Source organism: Notothenia coriiceps, unplaced genomic scaffold, assembly GCF_000735185.1.
Source record: "Notothenia coriiceps isolate Sejong01 unplaced genomic scaffold, NC01 NC01_scaffold00004791, whole genome shotgun sequence".
Classification (NCBI taxonomy): Eukaryota; Metazoa; Chordata; class Actinopteri; order Perciformes; family Nototheniidae; genus Notothenia; species Notothenia coriiceps.
The window spans coordinates 32159-52274 of NW_011337492.1; the positions used below are offsets into that span (position 1 = coordinate 32159).

At 39.3% G+C, this 20116-nt stretch overlaps 1 protein-coding gene across 3 annotated transcripts in view; it reads left to right on the forward strand.

Annotated features, from left to right (window-relative positions):
* Window positions 1-4887: 4887 nt before the first annotated feature.
* auts2a (activator of transcription and developmental regulator AUTS2 a) overlaps window positions 4888-20116 on the forward strand; it is a 288288-nt gene continuing 273059 nt past the window's right edge. For 2 of the 3 annotated variants that reach the window (XM_010767780.1, XM_010767779.1), the window contains exons 1-2: window positions 4888-5013; window positions 6832-7567. In XM_010767780.1, the coding sequence (XP_010766082.1) occupies window positions 7280-7567 (288 nt within the window). In that variant the 5' untranslated portion in view covers window positions 4888-5013; window positions 6832-7279. The remainder of the gene's footprint in view (window positions 5014-6831; window positions 7568-20116) is intronic. The other variant, XM_010767781.1, reaches the window with a different exon arrangement.

Consider the following 20116-nt stretch of genomic DNA (forward strand, 5'->3'; position numbering starts at 1 on the left):
CCACCCATGGTCCTCTGTTCACAGAAGACCAGTACATTTGCACTCTGAAACAATCGCTAACTCCTGTTCAGCTGTTCAGAAGAGGTGTTGCACCATAATTTTTCACTCACCAATTGCCATGACAATACAAAAACAGTATGATTTACAAAATATTATTAACCCACTGATCAGTATTAATACCATTACCCACCACACACAAATTCACACTGTTGTGTTCACATTGTTGTCAATGTCAAAGTTTTCTTATCCCCAAGGTATTAATGGACATACAAATCAATATGTGTTGATGGAAAGCTGGTGTGACATCTGCTACGAGGCAGCACAAATGCCAAAGCTCATACTTTAATGCAAAACCAAATATTTATGACTGCTACCAGGGATCTAGACAAATATTCATGGGGTGGCAAGAGGGTGGCAGGAGAATTTGAGGGGTGGCATCCCCTGGCAGAAGTATATTCTGATTTAATCGCAGTCATATCAATCAATGTTAACTTGGAAATCCACAATATTGATATTTTAACAAAATTACATTAGGTGAGATTATTGTAGCACATCAGTAAAGCCTTAAATATAAATATATAAGGTGGCACACGTAATTTAATGAATTTTAACTGAATGAGTTGGTTTAACTCTTAGACCAGCAGGGGTACCAAATATGCAGACTGCTGCAATAAGTACATTAATTAACCGTCTCATCGATGTGTGTCTGTATGAATATGATAATATTAACAATCATATTATTCCTATCAGCTATCAATCACTGTTATGATTCACATATTCAGTGTTATATTAAATAAACTATATTTTTGGAGGAGTTAATGTGAACGTTCCTCAAGATGGCTTGCTCACCTCCTTACAAAGTTTGAAGACGCAGTAATTAGCTATCATGAATTCAAAAGATCAAGGACAGTTCAGCGCGCCCCGGCACGACTTCATTGCAAAGTTACAACTTGACTTTACATCAGAACACACATGCACGCTAACTCGCAGTCACGAACACGACTAACCTGCACAGCTCTATTTATACAGCTCTAAAAACCGAGCTCAGAGCTAGAACAGCATGAGCAGCGGAGCGAGTACTATCCGGTGGGACGCTACAGATAAGTCCTTAGAACCTACACTTCTATCGTATTACTTTTTTGGGGGCTGGGACCGAGCGATGACAAAGACTTTCACACGCACACGGTTTTCGCTTACACAGGACTTGAAACTGTTATGGTATAGCCCTAAGCGAGAGAGAGCAGACTGCTCACAAATGAATGACGAGTATATTATCCATTCTAAAGGCATACGATCAGTAAGGTCATCATCTTACACGAAAGCGTTGATTCCAACACTGAGCAAAGTCTGCGCATGAGCATAGCATTCTACATATACATGCTATAAGCAGCGCTTGAGTGGCGATGTACTGACTCTTATAGAAACGCACTAATACTTATTACAATGTATAATACTAGAGAGACACTAGAATAGGTGGTTGCGGACTTCATGCCGAGTGACGGAGCTCAAAAATTGAGACTCAGAGCTCATCTTTGCAAATACAACAGCCAGGCAGACGCAGCTTAGACGATGAGAGTCATACTTAGTTGTTGGGCTTAAATAACATAGCTTAAAGAAGCGCCCATTACAGATGTGCGCTGGGCGCTGCACTCAGTATTTATGACATTGAGAGGTGATAGCATAACGCACTTTATATATACGTACATACAACGCGCTATACGCGTAGATTGTTTTCGTGACAGTTGTTTCCCTGTCATCTCGATATTCCAAGCAGAGACAGCGTACATGAATCATGAGCAAATAGGCGCTCTAATTAGTGCGCATTAGTAGTAAGCTTCTCACTAGACACAGAACAGGGAGGGAGCACCGAGACCAGTGCCAATCTTCCGGACATATGTCGCCCACAGCACCGCAAGAGAGCACACAACACACATGAAAGCAGCAAGACAGCCCTGCAGGAGAGGAGAGCGGCGAGAGCTCAAGTCAGGGAGGGAGAATCAGCGCGAGAGATCTCGCAGATGGCGATATCACCAGGTCACACTTTTCACATCCTGACACATGAAGGAATGATGCCAGCAGTCGCAACGAATTCAACCACATAGACAACAACTGATCACTATCTCGCTGAGAAGCGCACACGCATTTGAGCACGAGGACTGAGTCTGAGAATATACCAGAAACTACAGCCGGACTTACAGACTCCGATGAAGTATGAGCCAGATAATAGACTGTAGATCCAGTAATTTAGCGTTTACTTTGTTCTGAAAGCTGAAGCAGTGACTGAGATCACGCTCAGAGAGAGAAGAGCGATGAGATGGGGAGAGCGAACAGATGTGTGCATTGGTGGAATAGAGTAGCACCAGAGAACCCCTGCGTCAGGCTCAAACTCACGTGAAAAGTAGCACAAGATCTGTCAGTGATTCACAACGTAGTGCTAAAAAGACGATTTTACTGCTTCAGTCTGTACGGAGTTAAGATGGGCTCTTCCACAAGGAGAGAGTGGATAGCACCCTTCATCAATGATGGCTAGTGTGCATCAATGAGAGAATGTAACCCAACAGCGAACGAGACGAATAATCCATTTCAAACAGCAGGTCGAGAAGGGCGGTTCTCTTATTTATGTTCACAGCGAGGTAGAATTTTATAAAGAGAGATGACACTTAGCGCCACAACATGTTGACTGTATCCAAACGGTGTACTAGCTGGCATCACTCTGCACTATATCGATACCAATCGTTCGCAATGATATGGATTTATACTTTAAAGACACAACAATGAGAGCTACCACAACAGGAGAGGAAATATACGAGCTCAATGTTTGTGACTATAGAATTTTGAGAGAGGGCACTCGAGATAATGTAAAAAGACACAAGTATAAGAGTGTTCGTTACTTTGAGACGAGAGATCCTAACCAGCCTTTACGAGATAACATTTACATACAAACTGATGAATCACGAATATACGCAAGATGTCTCTCACCACTTACAGTCGAGGCTCTCGCATCGCAGAACACTAATAGATTACAACTTCAAAAGGCCTGTACAAGTGGAATATAGTCTTATGACGAGTTCACACATGGATTAAAAATTGCTTACTTCCGCGACGCGAGTTTGGCAGAACCTTTTATTTGCTTACTTTAACATCAGTTTTTCATGGATGGGGCTAAGCATTTATTGCTATCGGCTTGTAGCTACCCCAGCCATACCCTCGACCGCAAATACCTCATTCGCTTCTGTCTACTTTGTATCCGAATGCTTCTCGTTTTGCCGGCTGTCCTCCAGTTCAAATGAATCGCNACAAGGCTCGCGTCTTGTGCTGCATTCACTTGCACTCGGACATTAGAGATTTTCTCTCATAAATGTCCGATGAGCCACAACTTTTCTTTCAAAACAAAGCTGCCAAATGGGGTGGCAGCTGGGGTGGCAAGGCATTTTTCTGAGGTGGCAGCTGCCACCCCGTGCCACCCCGTAGAACCGCCACTGACTGCTACTAATGTTTTTTTTAACATCGATTCATCTAATTTCAATGAGACGTTTCGTCCATTAAATATCAGTAAATACTGAGAAATGCACACTATAATTTCCAACAGCCCAAGGGGAAATCACAATTATATGATGTTGGTATGCATAACATCAAAGAATTAAGATTATAATAAAAAGCCAGCTGACACTAAGGTATTTACTTCTTATGGTTTGTTTATCTAATACTGGCCTTTGAACCAACAGTAAAATACATTTAGTCCTGGCAAAGAATTATATAGATTTTTTGTAACTGCCCTCTTACATTATCATGTTTCTCTCTCGAGGGCAACTCCATGTCAATACAATTAATCATTCAGCAGACCCGAATCAGTTAGGCTTTACTGGGAAACATATTTGTGGGCTAAAATGTTGAGGATTTTGAAATCAATCACTGTATGTAGTAGCGAGAATAGCACAGCTATTTGGTAACATGCAATACATTGGGCACTGCACTTACGTGATAGTTAATCCCACAGGTGTAGGTAATTGCCTGATTGAAAAGGTATTGTAACTGGATACGCAGAGGACCAGACTTCTAAGGTATGTCCCCTTTTCTTTTCAAGTGACACCATTGTATGATTATTTATAAGTGTAACACTTCTCTGTAACTGTGAGTGGCGAGATGTGTTAGTTGGCCCCTAGTGTCCCTGAAGCAAATGCTTTCATGCACCAGCTAATCAGATAGCTACCTGACCTAGCGCAAATAGCCTACAGACTTACATGTATATTTTAATAGTTTGATATATTTAAATATATGACTTGGATAATAGCAGGCAGGCTGTGGAGGTGAACTGAGTCACTGAGCACATGTGAATGAAAGACTTAGCTACTTGTTGCCTACTTCATTAAAAAAAAAGTGTCAACATATTGGTGCAGCTAGCTTGTTTGTAAACAGCTTAGTTGGTCAAATTAGCATAGCCTAATTTTCTGTTTCCCGTTAGCTTCAGTCATTATGCTATTAAATGCATATTCTTTATGATTATAACTCACTTTACAATGGCCAATCATTATGTTAGTGTTTCTTTTTTATTCACAGCTTGCGTTAACATAAAAAACTTTATAGGCTACTGTTACACCTTGCATTCACTGCCATAAAATGTATGCCAAACTAAAGACAGAAATGCGTCTAAAATGTACTCCGAAGGTTAAAGAAAAGGTGTAAACTAGCATGTCTGGCTTGTGTTCCGCAATTTTCCTGGTTATTCTGTCTCTTTATTTTAACTCTGAGTCTACCAAATGTCCAGAGACGGCACTATTTGCGCCGAGGAGGAAGCGTGCAGCCTGTAAAGCGGCACTGCGGCATCGCTGTATCACTGCGCCCCGGTCCCCGTTCTCCGGGATCCTGAAGCTCGGATCTGGGGAGAGGAGGAGATACCCTATGGTTTTCCTTTGCGGGATTTATTTTGTTAGCTTCAAACCTTCTTGTGCGTTGTCTTTTAATAGTGACCGAAGGCCTGCAACTTGTCCGGACGGTCCCTCCCCACTCGCAAGGGTTTGCATTTCTTCGTTTTGCATGACGTGTCTGGAGCAAAAAAAAAGAGAGGCTTGCTTTTGTTGTGTGTTTTACAGTGGAAAATGAAGCTTGAGAGCCGGAGCGGGAGGCAGTGCCAGTCCGCTGCTGCTGCTGTAGGTTGGACTGGATTACAGAGCCTGAGATCTCTACTGACAGGCAGCATAGGCAGACAAAAAGGGACTGTGAACGAAGACAAGGGAAAGAGTCTTTTACTGAGCTAGAAAAAGCCAGGGCGAGTGCTGGAATACAGTTTATTCCCCCCATGAGCGATATTTTGGGAGCTATTTGTGCAGTGTGTGTATGTGTCATTAGATGAGTGCTGGCACGGGGCATCAGGTTAAAGGCATTGGTACTCGGGGAAAAAGGTTTAGGACCGTCTTCATAGAGATGGAAATACCTTTTCTGGATTGTTTGAAGGAAGAACATCTGAATGGAATAAATCTCTTTTCAAAATGTTGCTCCATAATTAAATGGTTGCACGCTGGCTTGTTGGATGTGCCTTTTTAATTTGTTGTACATGTTTATAATTGTGCATGTTTAAAACATGTGTTACTGTTAATGTATTGTATGCTGCAGAAGCCAGATGAGCTACATTGCTTGACAACCTGTGTCCAAGGAGACAATGTAAAGTTGAATATGGTGGTTGACTGTGGTAAATTGCTTTTGGTGTGTGTGTTGATGCAGAAAGGTGTGAATCCTCTGTTTGATATGTCAACCAGCATTTTGAGGCATGGTTATTCAGGGTTATGGATATGTAAAAAGCCTGCATTCTGTTGTTTCAGTTTTCTTCCACATGGAATACCATTTCTATGATGTAATGGATGAGAATTGATATTCTGGACACATAGAGAAGCCATATGTGATTTAGACTACAATGCCAGATTGACTTTCAGTGGCTTTAGGCCTAGGCTTTAGGCTATGCCTTGAGAACGATCCAGAATAGGACTGCAAGCTGTTGAATGTTGCATCTAATATTGTTAAGCAGCCAGATGCCTTCAGTGTCGGACAATAAAGGCATGCACCTTAAGATCTATAGTGAAGTGCAATATGGCATTATCAAAGGGTCTTGATTTATGTGTAGTGTGTAAAGGCTAGAGGACATCACCCTGTTCTATAAGATCTGCTTTCATTTATTCAAAACAGAAATATTGTTCTGTTTAATTGGTGGAATATGTGAGTGAAATATTGTGCCCAATGTGACATTTTGTTTATTCCGACAGACTTTTTAAAGATTGATACATGTTAGACAAGTTTTATTCAAGAAAAGCCTTACAATCACTTCTCTTAAACTTGAGATGATATGTTCTACTATATGTAAAAAGCTCAAGTCCTACGTTTATATGCTTTAACAATAATATTGAATGTGTTCAAAATTAATGTTAATTTCTAAATTATGTAATTAACAAAAGTGGGAGGATAGAATACATTGACAGTTCTCAATTTGCATTTGTTTTGAAAAACATTCTCTCTGTATGTTGATTGAATATAACTGACAGTGCCAAAGACAACAACAAGTTCATGTTGTGAGGTTTAAAACACAAAGTGGCAAAGTAAACAATTCTTCCACATGATTTATCGCAGGGCTTGATTACCTGGCAGCGTAAGAAAACACAATATGCTAAGCGAGCCTGAAGCCAGCCCAATTTTACATTCATTTTGCATCATGTAGAATGGCAACAGCCTTCTGTATAGTATGCAGCTCCCTTAAAAAACCTCTCGTTGACTAAATGAACAGTCGAAATTGCAGAGTGAACATGTGGCAAATGCTTGCTCTCTCTCTCTGTCTTTGTCTTGCAGGAGGTAGAGTTTACTGACCTTGGGTAAGGGAGTAGGTTCCTGAAGAAGAAGGATGTGGCATCACCTGCTCAACTCACCGTGGCGGGACATGTTCACTGAGCAGATATTTGCTTTAACTTGAAAAGCTCTTCCTCTGGCGGAATTGACAGCTTGGTGATAACGTGTTTAATAGATCATTTTACACCTCTGTCTTAGGATTTGATGGACTGCCTTTGGGGATTTTTGCTCAGAACCTAGTTTGGTTCAGTGACTCGATGCAGATTTGTGTTACCTGTTAAAGGTTTCATCTGTTGGATATTACATGGTTACCTTGGATATAATACATCAGTAACATTTCTTGGATATTGTGGAGTTTCTCTTCTGGGGTTTCCACACAAGTGGAGGTCAAGCTGTGCCAGTGTTTGGCACTTGAAGAGTTTGTTTCTCTGTAAGAAGTGGGTTTATCTGGATGTTTCCCATGAAAGGCATTGATGGCCCTCGATCTAGTGGCCTCCGCAAGAAGAGGAAGTCAAGGTCGGTGAGGGATCGAGACAGGAGATCAAATGGGATAAGGAACAACCATGTTAAGGGCTCGGTCTTTCGCTTTTCCTCTGACTCGGAGAGGGAGGGCAACAGGAAGCCCTCCTCATCCCGCCCTCGACCCCCACGGAGGAAGCGAAAGGACTCTACTTCTGCCGAAGAGGACATCATCGATGGCTTCTCCATCACAGGATTCGTCACCTTAGAGGCTCTGGAGGTGAGTAAAACACTCTGTTAAACGTGGTGTGTGTTGAGTTGTTTGCCTGACAATCGTGTTGAAAATCTGTAACACTGTGTAAATATGTGTTGGTTCTTGTGTGCCTCTCTGACTCGGCCGGCCAAGTGTTTTGGCTCCAGTCTGCATATTTGGCTGTTGTGAGCTGGAGTTGAACAGATGTAGCTTTAAATGTAGTGCTGCAGCCAGAGATTACATCTGTGTCACTGAAAGGCTGTTGTTTAGTGTACTGCTCTCAATTTGTTTTCAACAACAGTTTTCCAGCAAAGACTTACACCAGATTAGGGTTGTTAGGTACGTTTGTAGTGTAAAAAAGCAATTTGAGCTATTTTACAATAGTTTATTCAGAGTAGGAGTCATTTACTGTGTACTGACTATTCATTTGGTTTGGATTGCAAACTGAGCACATGCTGTCTTCCAACAATATATCATAGAATTTTACAGTATGTAGCACCACTGCTATTTTTGTCTATAATGATAACTGACAGATTGGTGACAAGTGTAAAAGCAAAATTACAAAGCAAAAGTGTGTTAAGGCACATTTTTCCAGCATTTTACGACTCAGTTCTAGTATCTGGTACCTACCAAGCTACTGGAGATGCACATTACATCCAATTAATTGGCATATGCATAACTCATCCACATTCTGTTGCTCGAAAGGAATTTGTTTTCTCCAGTTAAGACAGCAAGCGTGAAGACGTATCACACTGAAGTAGTATGTGTTCTGTACTCCCTGTTCACTTCGATGTACACAACATTCACTGCCTATACATTACTACATAAACTACGCCATAAAATTTACCGTACACTTTGCTATACACTATGCCATACAACCAATAACCTAAGTAACTATGCCGTTCAATGCATCATGCAAAACCTATATTATGGCTTACACCATGCTGTTGAAGATGATGTCAAATCAGGTTCAAACACCAAACATCTCAGAATCCTGCCTCTACTGACTTAAAAATAACAGTGTAAAACAAAATAGATAAAAGTACTTACTTACCTTACTTAGACATTAGTAAGGTGTTAGGACACCATGAGCATCCAGAACAGCTGCAGCGCTGGCAACATAGATTTAGCAAGTTTTTGAACAATTTTTCCTTAATTTGGTTTTTGGATAATGGTGATGTAAAGCACTGTCTAACACAAAACGCCAAACATATATTTAAATTATTGTTTTACTTTCGGCATACCTTTTACTACTCATTACACCACTCATAGACTGCTTGGCCCCAGCATTAGTGTGTTCACCACTTCAAATGTTGCTTCTTAAATCATGTATGCCATTGTTGGGTATTGTTAAATTGGGTTAGGGTTAAATATTACCAATCAAACTAAGTTTTGGATCAAATGTTTGTAGCATTTAGTATTGTGTTCACCCTGATCTTATTTTTGCATAATATGAAAATAGTATGCACGATGCAACTTTACAAGGTCAGACTTGAGAACATACCAGGATAACACAGCCTGACTTGCACTTTCTAATACATGCAGTGTGATAATAATCTCTTGATGGCTGGTGTGACCCATCTCAAGGATATGTACAGCAGCACTCACTTGTCCTTGCTGTACCCCTTTTGATAGTCGGATCAACTATTTTCACAGCTCAAGAGTGTCATTTATTTAGAATAACTCTTACAGACTTTAGCCTGCATGTCTTTCTATTTCTTCTTGTTTTGTTTGACTTTTTTTTATGTTCTTTCCATTCATATTTTCTGAGTCAGTCTACTAAGGCACTGATATTTACATTGAGTGTCTCTTTAGAGGACACAATATTAATGTCAACAGTTAATCAAACTGATAATTCTTTAGGGCAATATATACAGTATTAATCACGTGTTATCTATACTTATATGAATCTAATATTATATAATATAAAGGTTACCCCAAATCTGTGTCAGTATATCATTGAATGGAATAAGGATATTTTAGTCGGTATTCACATTTTTTGTGTGAATTCAGTTTTTTGTGTTTTTGACATTCAGCATATGATGTTCTATAAATGTATGAACATTTAAATGAAGTGTATATGATGTTGTTGCCTTATATGGCTGATTGTAACAGTTTTCTGTTTGTTGTAGAAAAATATTTGAACATTCTGTTGCCCTACACAACAGTTGTAGCCTTTTACTGAAGTTAACCATATGACTTATAGATCAAAACAAATTGCAGTATCAAATGACATTAATATCAAACGTCAGTAATATGAAAGGCACTTCTTACAAAACAGTCTTTTCAATGACTGATTCACTGAGTAATAAATGCTCAGTTCAAGTACGAGCAAGAAATAAATATATACTCATGTTTGTGAGAGTGTGCAAATATCTACACACAGGAGGATTTCTTTGAGATTGTGACATAAGGTATTGATACACTGTAATTTAGGGAACTAAAGGGAGATGGCAATATTGTTTTGTATCATATCTAACATTAGTTGGAGAACTTTAAATATAGCAGTTTGACGCCCTGTGTCTAAAATGTTGGAGAGCTGGAGATTCATATTTTTATGCGCAAATTCTCTGAAAGTAAACTATTGACTATGGCCTTTAACCACAAACCTCCTCCCACCAAGCTAATATTAGTTTACTCTACTATTACACAAACAAAGCAGCACATCCGTACACAGTAGATGCTGGAATGAGAGAATGCTTATAATTCCGATTTAACCTAGAAGATGGATCGTTTGTCATAACTTCTCCATGTCGCCTGTTTCCATACTGGCCTCACTTCTGGTCTGACAGAAACAGGTGGAAATGTTGGGTAATTATATCAAACACTGCTGTGGGATCATTAAGGCGAAACAGTCAGGCTTCTGATTGAAAGGTTAGTGATGCAAAGATCAGTCTTTTATGTAGGCATGGCATAAAAAGAAAATCCCACCCTAGAGTTACTGCCTCTGAAGTACTACTTGACCCCCACTTATTCATTATAGCTGGTCACAGGCCAAATAGAAGACACTTTACTTGGCAGCTCTCACATGACTGAGGGTTAATCAGGAAGTTGCTGATACAAACTTAAATAAATACAAGTTATTAGATTTTAATAGGATTACATTCTCCAAAATGAAATCTTTGAAATTCAGACGTAACCATATTATTCAGGATTGTTTGAGAAAAATGTCCTCTGTATTTAAACTAATGATCATAATTGTCACTGCCTGTGTATAGCTTAAATCATTTTTCTGCTGTTTGAAATTGATATATTCAATACAATAAATCTTCTGTTTCCTTATTCGCCTACACTCTGTAATAATGTGGGTAGGATCTTTCCTTTTACAACCTTCTTTTTAATTGCTATATTTTGCTTTTGTGTTTTTACCAACTTTGATTAAAGACTGTGTATATATGGAAATATGAACAAGCATAACATAGCACCAGTGTGACTCTTTCTGTCTGAGTAAAGTTACATTCTGATGAGGTCAGACCCCTGGAGGTATATGCTGGTGCTCTCCATCTGTCACCCCAGTGCTGGAGCTACACTGCTCCCAGGCCTGCTTTCATGTGCATGCTGATATCTTAGCTTTCCCTTTCTGTTTTTCAGTCTCAGGACTGAAGCCTCCATGATCAGGCACTTTACAAACCGAAATTGCTTTTGTTTTCATTGGTTTTCCTACAACTTGTTGTGTTTATCGGGCTGTTTGTTGGTGGTGTTGTTTGGAGTAACTCACCCATGTGGGACTATTGTTAACAACAGATGAATAGGAAGGCGCTTTTGGAATACACTTGACGAATCAGAAAGCATGTAACTGCTTTTTGTGAATCTTCTCTGGCCTTTTTATGATAAGTATTAGACAGTTTTCACCTTCAGCCAAGTCTTAATATTACAATGATTTGCTTTTTACTTATGCAGGATACAGAATGTGCTTCTGAAATACTCACTGCAAGTAAATGATTCTGAATTCTTTACAACGCTCTTTGTAAAATCAACCATAATAGCTGTTATCGATCCCAACTGAGAAAACACGTTCTCACTCTGCGCTCCTTAAAATGTAAAACACATTATAACCCAATAGGCCTATTCATACTTGCATATCATTTAATTACAAATGTGAGCACAAAGCCATGCTACAGTTGAACTGTTTAGCAGTAAATAAACAGATAACATTCTTATAACATGTGATCATATGGCTGTTTCTTTTTTTTTAGACGTAAAAAGGTTTCAAGTGCAAGAAGTCAATGGGTAGCTTGAGGCATTTTGAGCTTATATTGATTGGAGAATACTATTAATACTACTATGTTGTTTCACACTGTAGTTTTCTCAACCATAACATATACATAATAGATGGATACAAATATCAATATAAAACAGATATGCATTTATTATGAGCTATTAAGTGTAACAGTGGAGCTTGGGCATCACAAAAGATGCTACAATCACTCACTGTTGTTTCCATTCTGCGTTTCAGAAATTTAGCTCTCTGCTCATTTTCCTTAAATTGAGTAAGAAATGAAAAAACAATAAGCATTCATTGAGCGCAGATCAAAGTACAAAGAATCAGCTGTCCTTTAAAGGAGTTGGTATGGAGACAGATTTCTACTGAGAGAGGCCGTAGTGGGGACTTATTGCAGCACTTCTCTCTCCCTGTAAAACGTTTGCTGTGTGCCCGTTTTACTTGAAGTGTTCCTAATTTGGCACTACTGCATCAGCTGCTTATAAAGGCTTGATCAGGCTGCTGTCCAATCAGACTCTTTGTTTCCCCAACCTTTTCTTTGCTGTTTAACATTGTGACTCCTTTTTTATTTATTTATTTGTTATGTTTGTATTTCTTTTCTATTATAGATCCTCGTCTTCTTTCTCAGCAGGTTAACGGCAGTCTATTACATGACTGACTGCCTGTGATAATACGATGAACAGCTCAAAAGCAGTACTCTTTAAATGAACACATTTGCAGTTTCTGTTTTACTCCTTCTTTTCCATAAAAAGACACACAAGAAAATAGCTTCACTAGATAGTCCAGATGATATTATCAAGATGTCTTGCAACAAAAAGCTATATTATATATTCCACGCCAGAGGTTAAATCCTTTCTCCGGTTTTGGTTGTCTTGGTTTTGCCGAAGTACAGCTGAGGTCGTAGCTTGTCGTGGGTTTTGGACCATGAGCAGCAGTGTTTTTAGCTGTATCCTGAAACGGTCACCAAGAGTTTGTTATTTTGTTGGCATTTTGTTTCATTAGCTGTACTCAAGCACAACATGTAAATTCACTAACATGATTTGTGTCAGTTCCCCTACGAACTCACAGGGAGATATGTGTTAAAGCGTTTTGGCTCTTGTAAATTATATTGAAGTGTTGCATCAGGTTGCACACAAGCACAAGATTTGACATGCTTAACCGCACCATAGCAGACCACTAGCTGCTGACCACCAGAGAGCAAGGGAAAAGGCAATCGATTGAGAGCTTTAATGCTTTTCACTGAAGGCTTCACATCACACTGACAAAAGGTCCATAACGGGGATATGCATAAAACATGTGTCTACTGGTGGAAAACCAGTTTCATAAGAGCTGTGGCAATCCTCTGCCCGTGCTTTACATTTCATTTCAGTACCACTGATGCACCAGCAGGTTCTTGTTGGTTCCAATGATGTGCCATTTCCTATTTATGACTTTTTCAGCATTCTTTGGTTAGTTAATATTGTGCACCAGCTTCACCCCGTTTGTCACACCCACAGTGGCCTTGGACAAGTGACACATAAGCCAGGGCACAGTGGAGCATCATAGTTCATGTTTTAGTTGAGTCATCAGTGCGTGTGGGTGGAGGTGGTATGAAGAACAAAATTATAATGGGTTCATTGATGAGTTGTCAGACCTTCAAATAACAAACGGTTAGCTAATTTATGCCTATTGACATTTAAAGTGGAGTTAAGGACAGGACTCATACTTAGCTGGAAGGATCAACTGCAGTAATAATGATGTCGGCAAAGGGCATTCCTCTCACATATGGCCAAATAAAGATGATGAATTGCAGTTTAACGGTTTGGCATTTTTCTCGTCTTGTATTCTGTTTGTAGGAAGATGCTGTCTGCTTGCCAGAATTTCAAAAACAATTGCTTCTCTTTGGCACAGCCCTCAGAAGTCAGCCTGACGGAGGACTTGTAAGTGCAGGCAGAGAAGAACACATTGATTGGGACTTCATTGTACGAAAGAGGCTAATGTGAAATCAAATGTATTGACAGCTTGTTTCCAAAAGACTAAAAAATAATGACATTTCAAACAATTAAGACAGATAACTATCATGCCAGGTTTTCTTACAGCTTTGTTCCTGAGAGAATTCATGTTGATGAACAAGGTTGCCTTTGGAGAAAGCTTTTATTTTTCTTGACGGCTCTCCTTGTGCCACGCTGCCTTGACAGATATTCCTGTCTAGCGAATAATACCACTTTTCCAGCCTTTTAATTAATTTTCCACCTTCCACACATGTACAATATTTATTCCAGTCACTTGGCAGTAGTGGCTGCATTTTGGAGGTGTCAGAGAGTGATATATGATATGCATTAATATGCTGTGACAACCCAGTGAATGACACATTAATGAAATAAGATGTCATCTCTGAATTTAAAAAGCAAATTAGATCATCTCCGTTGTGTGGGATTTCTGGAAGGGTTACAACATTCAGTTATCAAGCTGTTTTGAGTGTGCAGTCATCAAAAGGACCAGGGCTGCCCTGTTCAAAGCCCCATTGATCGCCTACCACTGTACATTTGGTATCGTCGTTTCCCAATCGCCCACTCAAGCAGGTAGTCTCTTGTGGTGTCCCTTCGCTGATGCTGTTGGTTGATATTTTTTGCCATAGATGCAGAATTACTTTGTCTGCAATATTGAACCGTGTTACATGCTTTACAACTCAGACGCTATCTTTTCCAGCAGATTTCTCATTTCCCTGCCTCAGGTCGTGCTGTGACAGCCTTTCCATCTGTCACTAACATGGTTCCATTGTGATTGGAATGTAACTGCACAGAGCTACAATGCATGAAATCCAGGTGTAAATCCACCCAGGATGCTTTTAAGATCTGCATCTGCCAAAGTAGGAGCTGCTTACACACACATTTAGTCGCATCAAACGGCTTTTTCGATCTAAAGGAGAAACGTCACATTCAAAAAAGATATAGTGAGTATTCAAGTAAGAATAGAAGTCTGATTTTGTTATATTAAGCTAAGAGGGCTGTTAAGTTTTCTTTTTAAATGTAACCTTCTTACATAAATTCTTTTAAACTTGCATATAACATGCAACGTGCTCAGGTTTGGATTGATGTCTTGCTGGTGGAGAGGCTCATAAGCACCTGACTCACGTGCCACAAACTGTCACCTTCAACTCACTCATTAAGGAAGAAACTGACACCGATGCACTCGTATATACTCAGGCAAAACAAATAGCTCTGCGTCAGGGGAAATGTGCTGCAAGCAGCATTAATGTTTGAAGATGACACACAGCAAAACAAATGGGACTATAGGATGCAAGAGCAAGGCAAAGTGATGATCAGTCTTCAAACTATTTACATATTTTATAATAATGTTTTAGCCACAGGGAATTGTTTTACTTCTAAAATGTTATTTGTTTTAACTAAGGGCTGTCCATATATTTCCACTATGCTGAATAATTAAATAGATAATGTCAATATTTCCCAATAAAGCCTCCAAATGGGCATATTTCTACTCTAAATTATGTTTCCCTGTCCATCTTAAATCATAGATACTGTTCAGTTTGTGTACCGCGTAAAGCTTTTTGTTACTGCATTGACAGCTGGAAAACACCTTCAAGTGGTAATGTGTGTTTTTGTCATGCAATGGACAGACTTGTTTGCAAAGACTGAAGGCTGTTGTTGCAGAGATTCATGAATGACAATACCAATGAAAATAAGACTACCATCAATTTATGTCTACATTAACGGCTAATCTTTTGCTAATGGCACACCCGGAGTGGCTAAAGAACATCGGATTAATGGATCCAGCTCTTTAAGACCCAAGGCTCCCTGACACTTGTTAATGTAGCATACAGCTCTGAAATGAAATCATTGTGTATCCTTATCCAAGTATTAGCACAGAGGCAAATCACATCCTCATCCTGGTATAATTAACTGGCCTCCGTTAAGAAACATGTATTTATGCTGATCTGTGAGGCACCAGCTCGCTGAGCCCAGGCCATTTTATTTTCCATTTCATCTTTGTTTTTATTTTGGCAGGTTCTAGTGACAGATGTGAGGGGGGAAGAAATAAATGTTGGTTAAGGTCGATTGTAAAATGCCATCTCTGAAGTAGAGCCGTGGCCACTCTCTCTTTAGTGTTTAATGGCTCCCATGATGATGAATTTGGACAGCTTTTTCTTTCTTACTTGACAAGAGACCCTTTTCATGCTTAACTGCACAGTGCATACTAATGGTGGTGTGTTCAAGAATATGAAAGCATGTGTGTGACTGCACCCCGGGCTGGTGGAGATCTCTACCTGCAGCTTTGAACCTCTGATCCCCCGTCTCTTCTCTGATCCTTCTTTCAACCAGAGCCAGCCTTCCCATGTTTCATTTCCATCTGTTTCCAAGCCTGCACTCAGATAAGCTTTGCTAAAAAACCTGCACTGCTTCAGTTCTTTTTTTTTTAAAGAATTGTTTACCCTAGACTGAATGCCAGACTTTATTCCACTCACAAGCTTTTTGCAATATTTAGGAAATTGGCGTATATCATAGCCTCTAATACCTTACACTTTGGTTTTATCACCACACCTTAGTTATCCCCAGGCTGGACTATGTACTGTAGCACAGGATGCATTTCCATCTCTTTCAGGTCAGATGATGTTTAAATACTAATGAAAGGCTCCATGTCTGTGTCTCAGTATGATGTCACCCCCCTGCCATTGCCTGTGGAAATAACTGCTCTAGATGCTCAGTAGGAGGTTTTCTGTGGACTGTAACTGCGAGTCACTTCGGTCCCTCTTTGGATACAGCTTTTAAGTTAGCCATGTTATGTACTCTGTTCGGCATCCAATGTAAAAAGGGTTTTGGGCCATCCGCTTGATGTTGGATCACTTTTGAAGCAGATCAAATATGGCTTTTCGAAGTGGCATTTTGATATTTTAGCCAGTGGGAGTCAAGGCGTACAGTCACTAGAACGTGGTTAATAAAGCCTTGAAGTTTGAGCTTTCACATCTACTACCAATCTATTTATCAAATACTTATATATTTTAAACAGTGTATCTATTACTTTTGGCTAACTATTTGAACTATTTATTTATAACTTTAACCTTTTTCTTCCAACAACTTACCCAAAGCTTTAAGCAAAACAAAATGTGCACTGTTAATCCATCAGTTTTAGCTAACTGTTAAACTGCAAATTCCACTTAATAGCCTTTCAAAATAGCATTGCCATCTTATGTCCATGAAATATGACCGCATACAGTATATTCTTGTTTTTATGCACCACGACACCAAGTCAAATTCCTCGTATGTGTAAACCTACCTGGTAATAAACCTGATTCTGATCTGATTCTGATAATCGTCTGGATTTTCTTGAACTGGCTACCTGTTGCTTTTTTACGATCCTATGAATTCTAATCTTAAAACAAACAAGACATTACATTACATTGCATTTAGCTGACGCTTTTATCCAAAGCGACTTACAATAAGTGCGTTCGACCAACAAAATACCAACTTGAAGAAAACAGAATCATATAAGTACATCAGGTTTCATAGAGCTAAACATTTCAAGTGCTACTCAACTGGCTTTAGATAAGCCAGTCCTTTATTAGTATATAAGTGCTTTGTTAATAATTCTATCGCAAGACAAAGGTCTTATTTCACTTAGGAAAAAACAATGTTGATTTTTGATGAATGCTTAAATACCTTAATTAACGTGGTGCAATTACCGGCCATGCCAGTAGTTTGAAAAAGCAGCTATTCGAGTTAAACTATTATGAAATCTGATTTGATCGAAGTCTATACTTGGAGAGAGCCCAGTGTACATGCCTTTGTGTGTTATGTGTGTGAGAGAAAGAGAGATTGCGGAAAATATACTTCATGGTTTCTGAGAGAGGAAAACATCCGACTATGTTGTGTAAGTGTGTGCAGCGGGGACAGAAAGCCAAAAGGATCCGGAGCTTTATCCCAAATGAAAACACAGCCTTGTATTGTTTTCAGTAAGTGCTATTCGGCTCATGTGCCTTTTGCTTGAGGGAAAATAGAAAAGAAAGCCAGATCCCACAACATCTCATCCACAAATAACACATCTAAAGAAAAAGCCACTGTGGATAAGTGTTTGCCCAAGGAGGACTTTGCTTAAGAATTAGTTACAACCACCACATACTTGGTAACTGGCCTATTCTCCAGCAAATGACATGTGCGGCTTTGCATTATGTTCATTCGTTTCTTTACAAGTTATCATCTGACTGCTGTTTTGTTTCTTAGATTTTTGAATTACAAAAGTTTGCTTGATCACATTTTTTGTTAATAGTTTTTTTTTTTAAACAAACAAATTGTTAACTTATTCAAAAACCTGTTTCAAATAATAATCAAACATGCTCATCATTTTTTCTCCTTGTCGGGGAATTATTACTTTAGAATGAACAGCTTTGAATGATTAACTAATGTTGATCACATGAAAATAAAACCTGAGAAATAATCACACACAATGTCTAAACAGCTTTTCATGTCAGAGTAGCAAAATCAGCATTCATTTATGTAAAAACATGTTATTTCTTAAGACTAAGAACCGGATTGAGAGTTAAAGACAGTGACAAAGGAGAAGAGCAGTGGAATCCTGGAAGAATAACATTTTTGCAAGTTTTGGAAATTGAGGTGATTATAATGAACAATCTGCTATTGGCAAAAATGGAAAGGTTTATGCTCAACTAAGTTTGGGCTAATTAGTAAACATGGAAAAGCAGCCAGTCAAATTAATGATATTTCCCAAACAGAGAACATTTAATGAAACCATAATATTTCATTTGAGTTTAATTTTAGGTGAACCTTTCTTCTTTTAATGTACTGCTATGGACACATGTCTCCGGACGCTCTTCATTACAGCTGAGGCATGTCTTTGTTGCAGGGTGGTTGATGGACTGTCAACCACCCTGCAGGGGTGGTGGGTTATCGCTAAACAAAGCCTGTGTGCACTTGCATCTACATTATACGGCTTCATTCCCCTGGTGGAGCGTTTTTCATTAATCCTGTGCAGAGTTTTTTAAATGGAAGGCTTTAGCTCGGACGAAAGGTGCTCTTATGTAAATGCCCGCATGGTTTTGTTGATTTAACACATCCCAGGGTGTGCGTGAATCATGTAAACAGTAACACACATGCTGGCACACATTTACAAACGCACAGACACTGCAGCAAGGCAGGGTTTTAGGCTGGATTTAGTTTTACCAGCTGTACTGTACAAGCAGTGAGAGGAAACAGCCGGTGGGCTATCCACACAGGCCTTATCACTCAGCAAGCAGACCCCATGATAAGGCATTATACTTTACACAATAGTCTGTTATGTTTTCTCCTGTTTGTGCAATTTCCCCGTAGTGCATGCTGCAATAACCCAAGGCTGCCAATTACACATACTGAGTGTGCTACCAGCGCGTAAGCCTCCTTCGTCACATCTAACGTGTCATGGTGGTGAGTCAGTAGTGGGAATGACAATGAGTGATTTCCAAGAGCCTAAATGTCTAGTGCCCACACTGTCTTATTACAAGGTTTCCACCCTCTATACCTTTTAAAAGCAGAGTTATCCTGCACCCCTCATGTATCTGCTCTGCAGGATCACTCCGTGCTGAACTCTCTGATCCTCTCTGTACATTGTCTTCTCCATAATATCGATCCTGCATTCAGACGTGTGAGGACTGCCAGCATTGTGAGAAAAAATCATATATGGAAAACAAATCATTGTTGCATTGTTATTCCTTTTGTCCTTAATTTATAATGATCCAAAAAGTAAGAAAAGCTGAAAAACCTTGCACTGGAGTACCTTAACCAGAAACTCTGCATTTTGTTTGTTTATATCAACATATTTAAAATAGAAGTTGATGATTAAACAGTATTTTACACTTGCTGTACAATTCATACTGTCAACATATGCACTTCTAGTTTCTTCTTTGGAAATGTAGTATGAATTATTCTGATTTAAAAAATGGCAATACAATAATAATAGGCATCATTAATGGAGATCAGAAAATCTTATGATGATATCATAACCCAAAAACATAGGGACATGCAAAAGAGCATTTTAAAGTCACTTGTAGTGAAGTTGCCTAAGGCTACTGTAAAGGTAATTGTATAATGAATACAGGATTTGGTGAGTCGCCTCAAATTTGCCTTTGTTTAATCGAAATGCATATCTTCAGTAAAAAAAAGGGTTTTCAGGCATTGGGTCACCAGACAGAGGGTTGATTTAATTTTCCTCTACCTCTGAGAAAACACACACACACACACACACACACACACACACACACACACACACACACACACACACACACACACACACACACACACACACACACCCCTTCAACGTGAGACAAAGCATAAGTTAAATTGATCAATCCACTCAGTCGTTCCTACGCC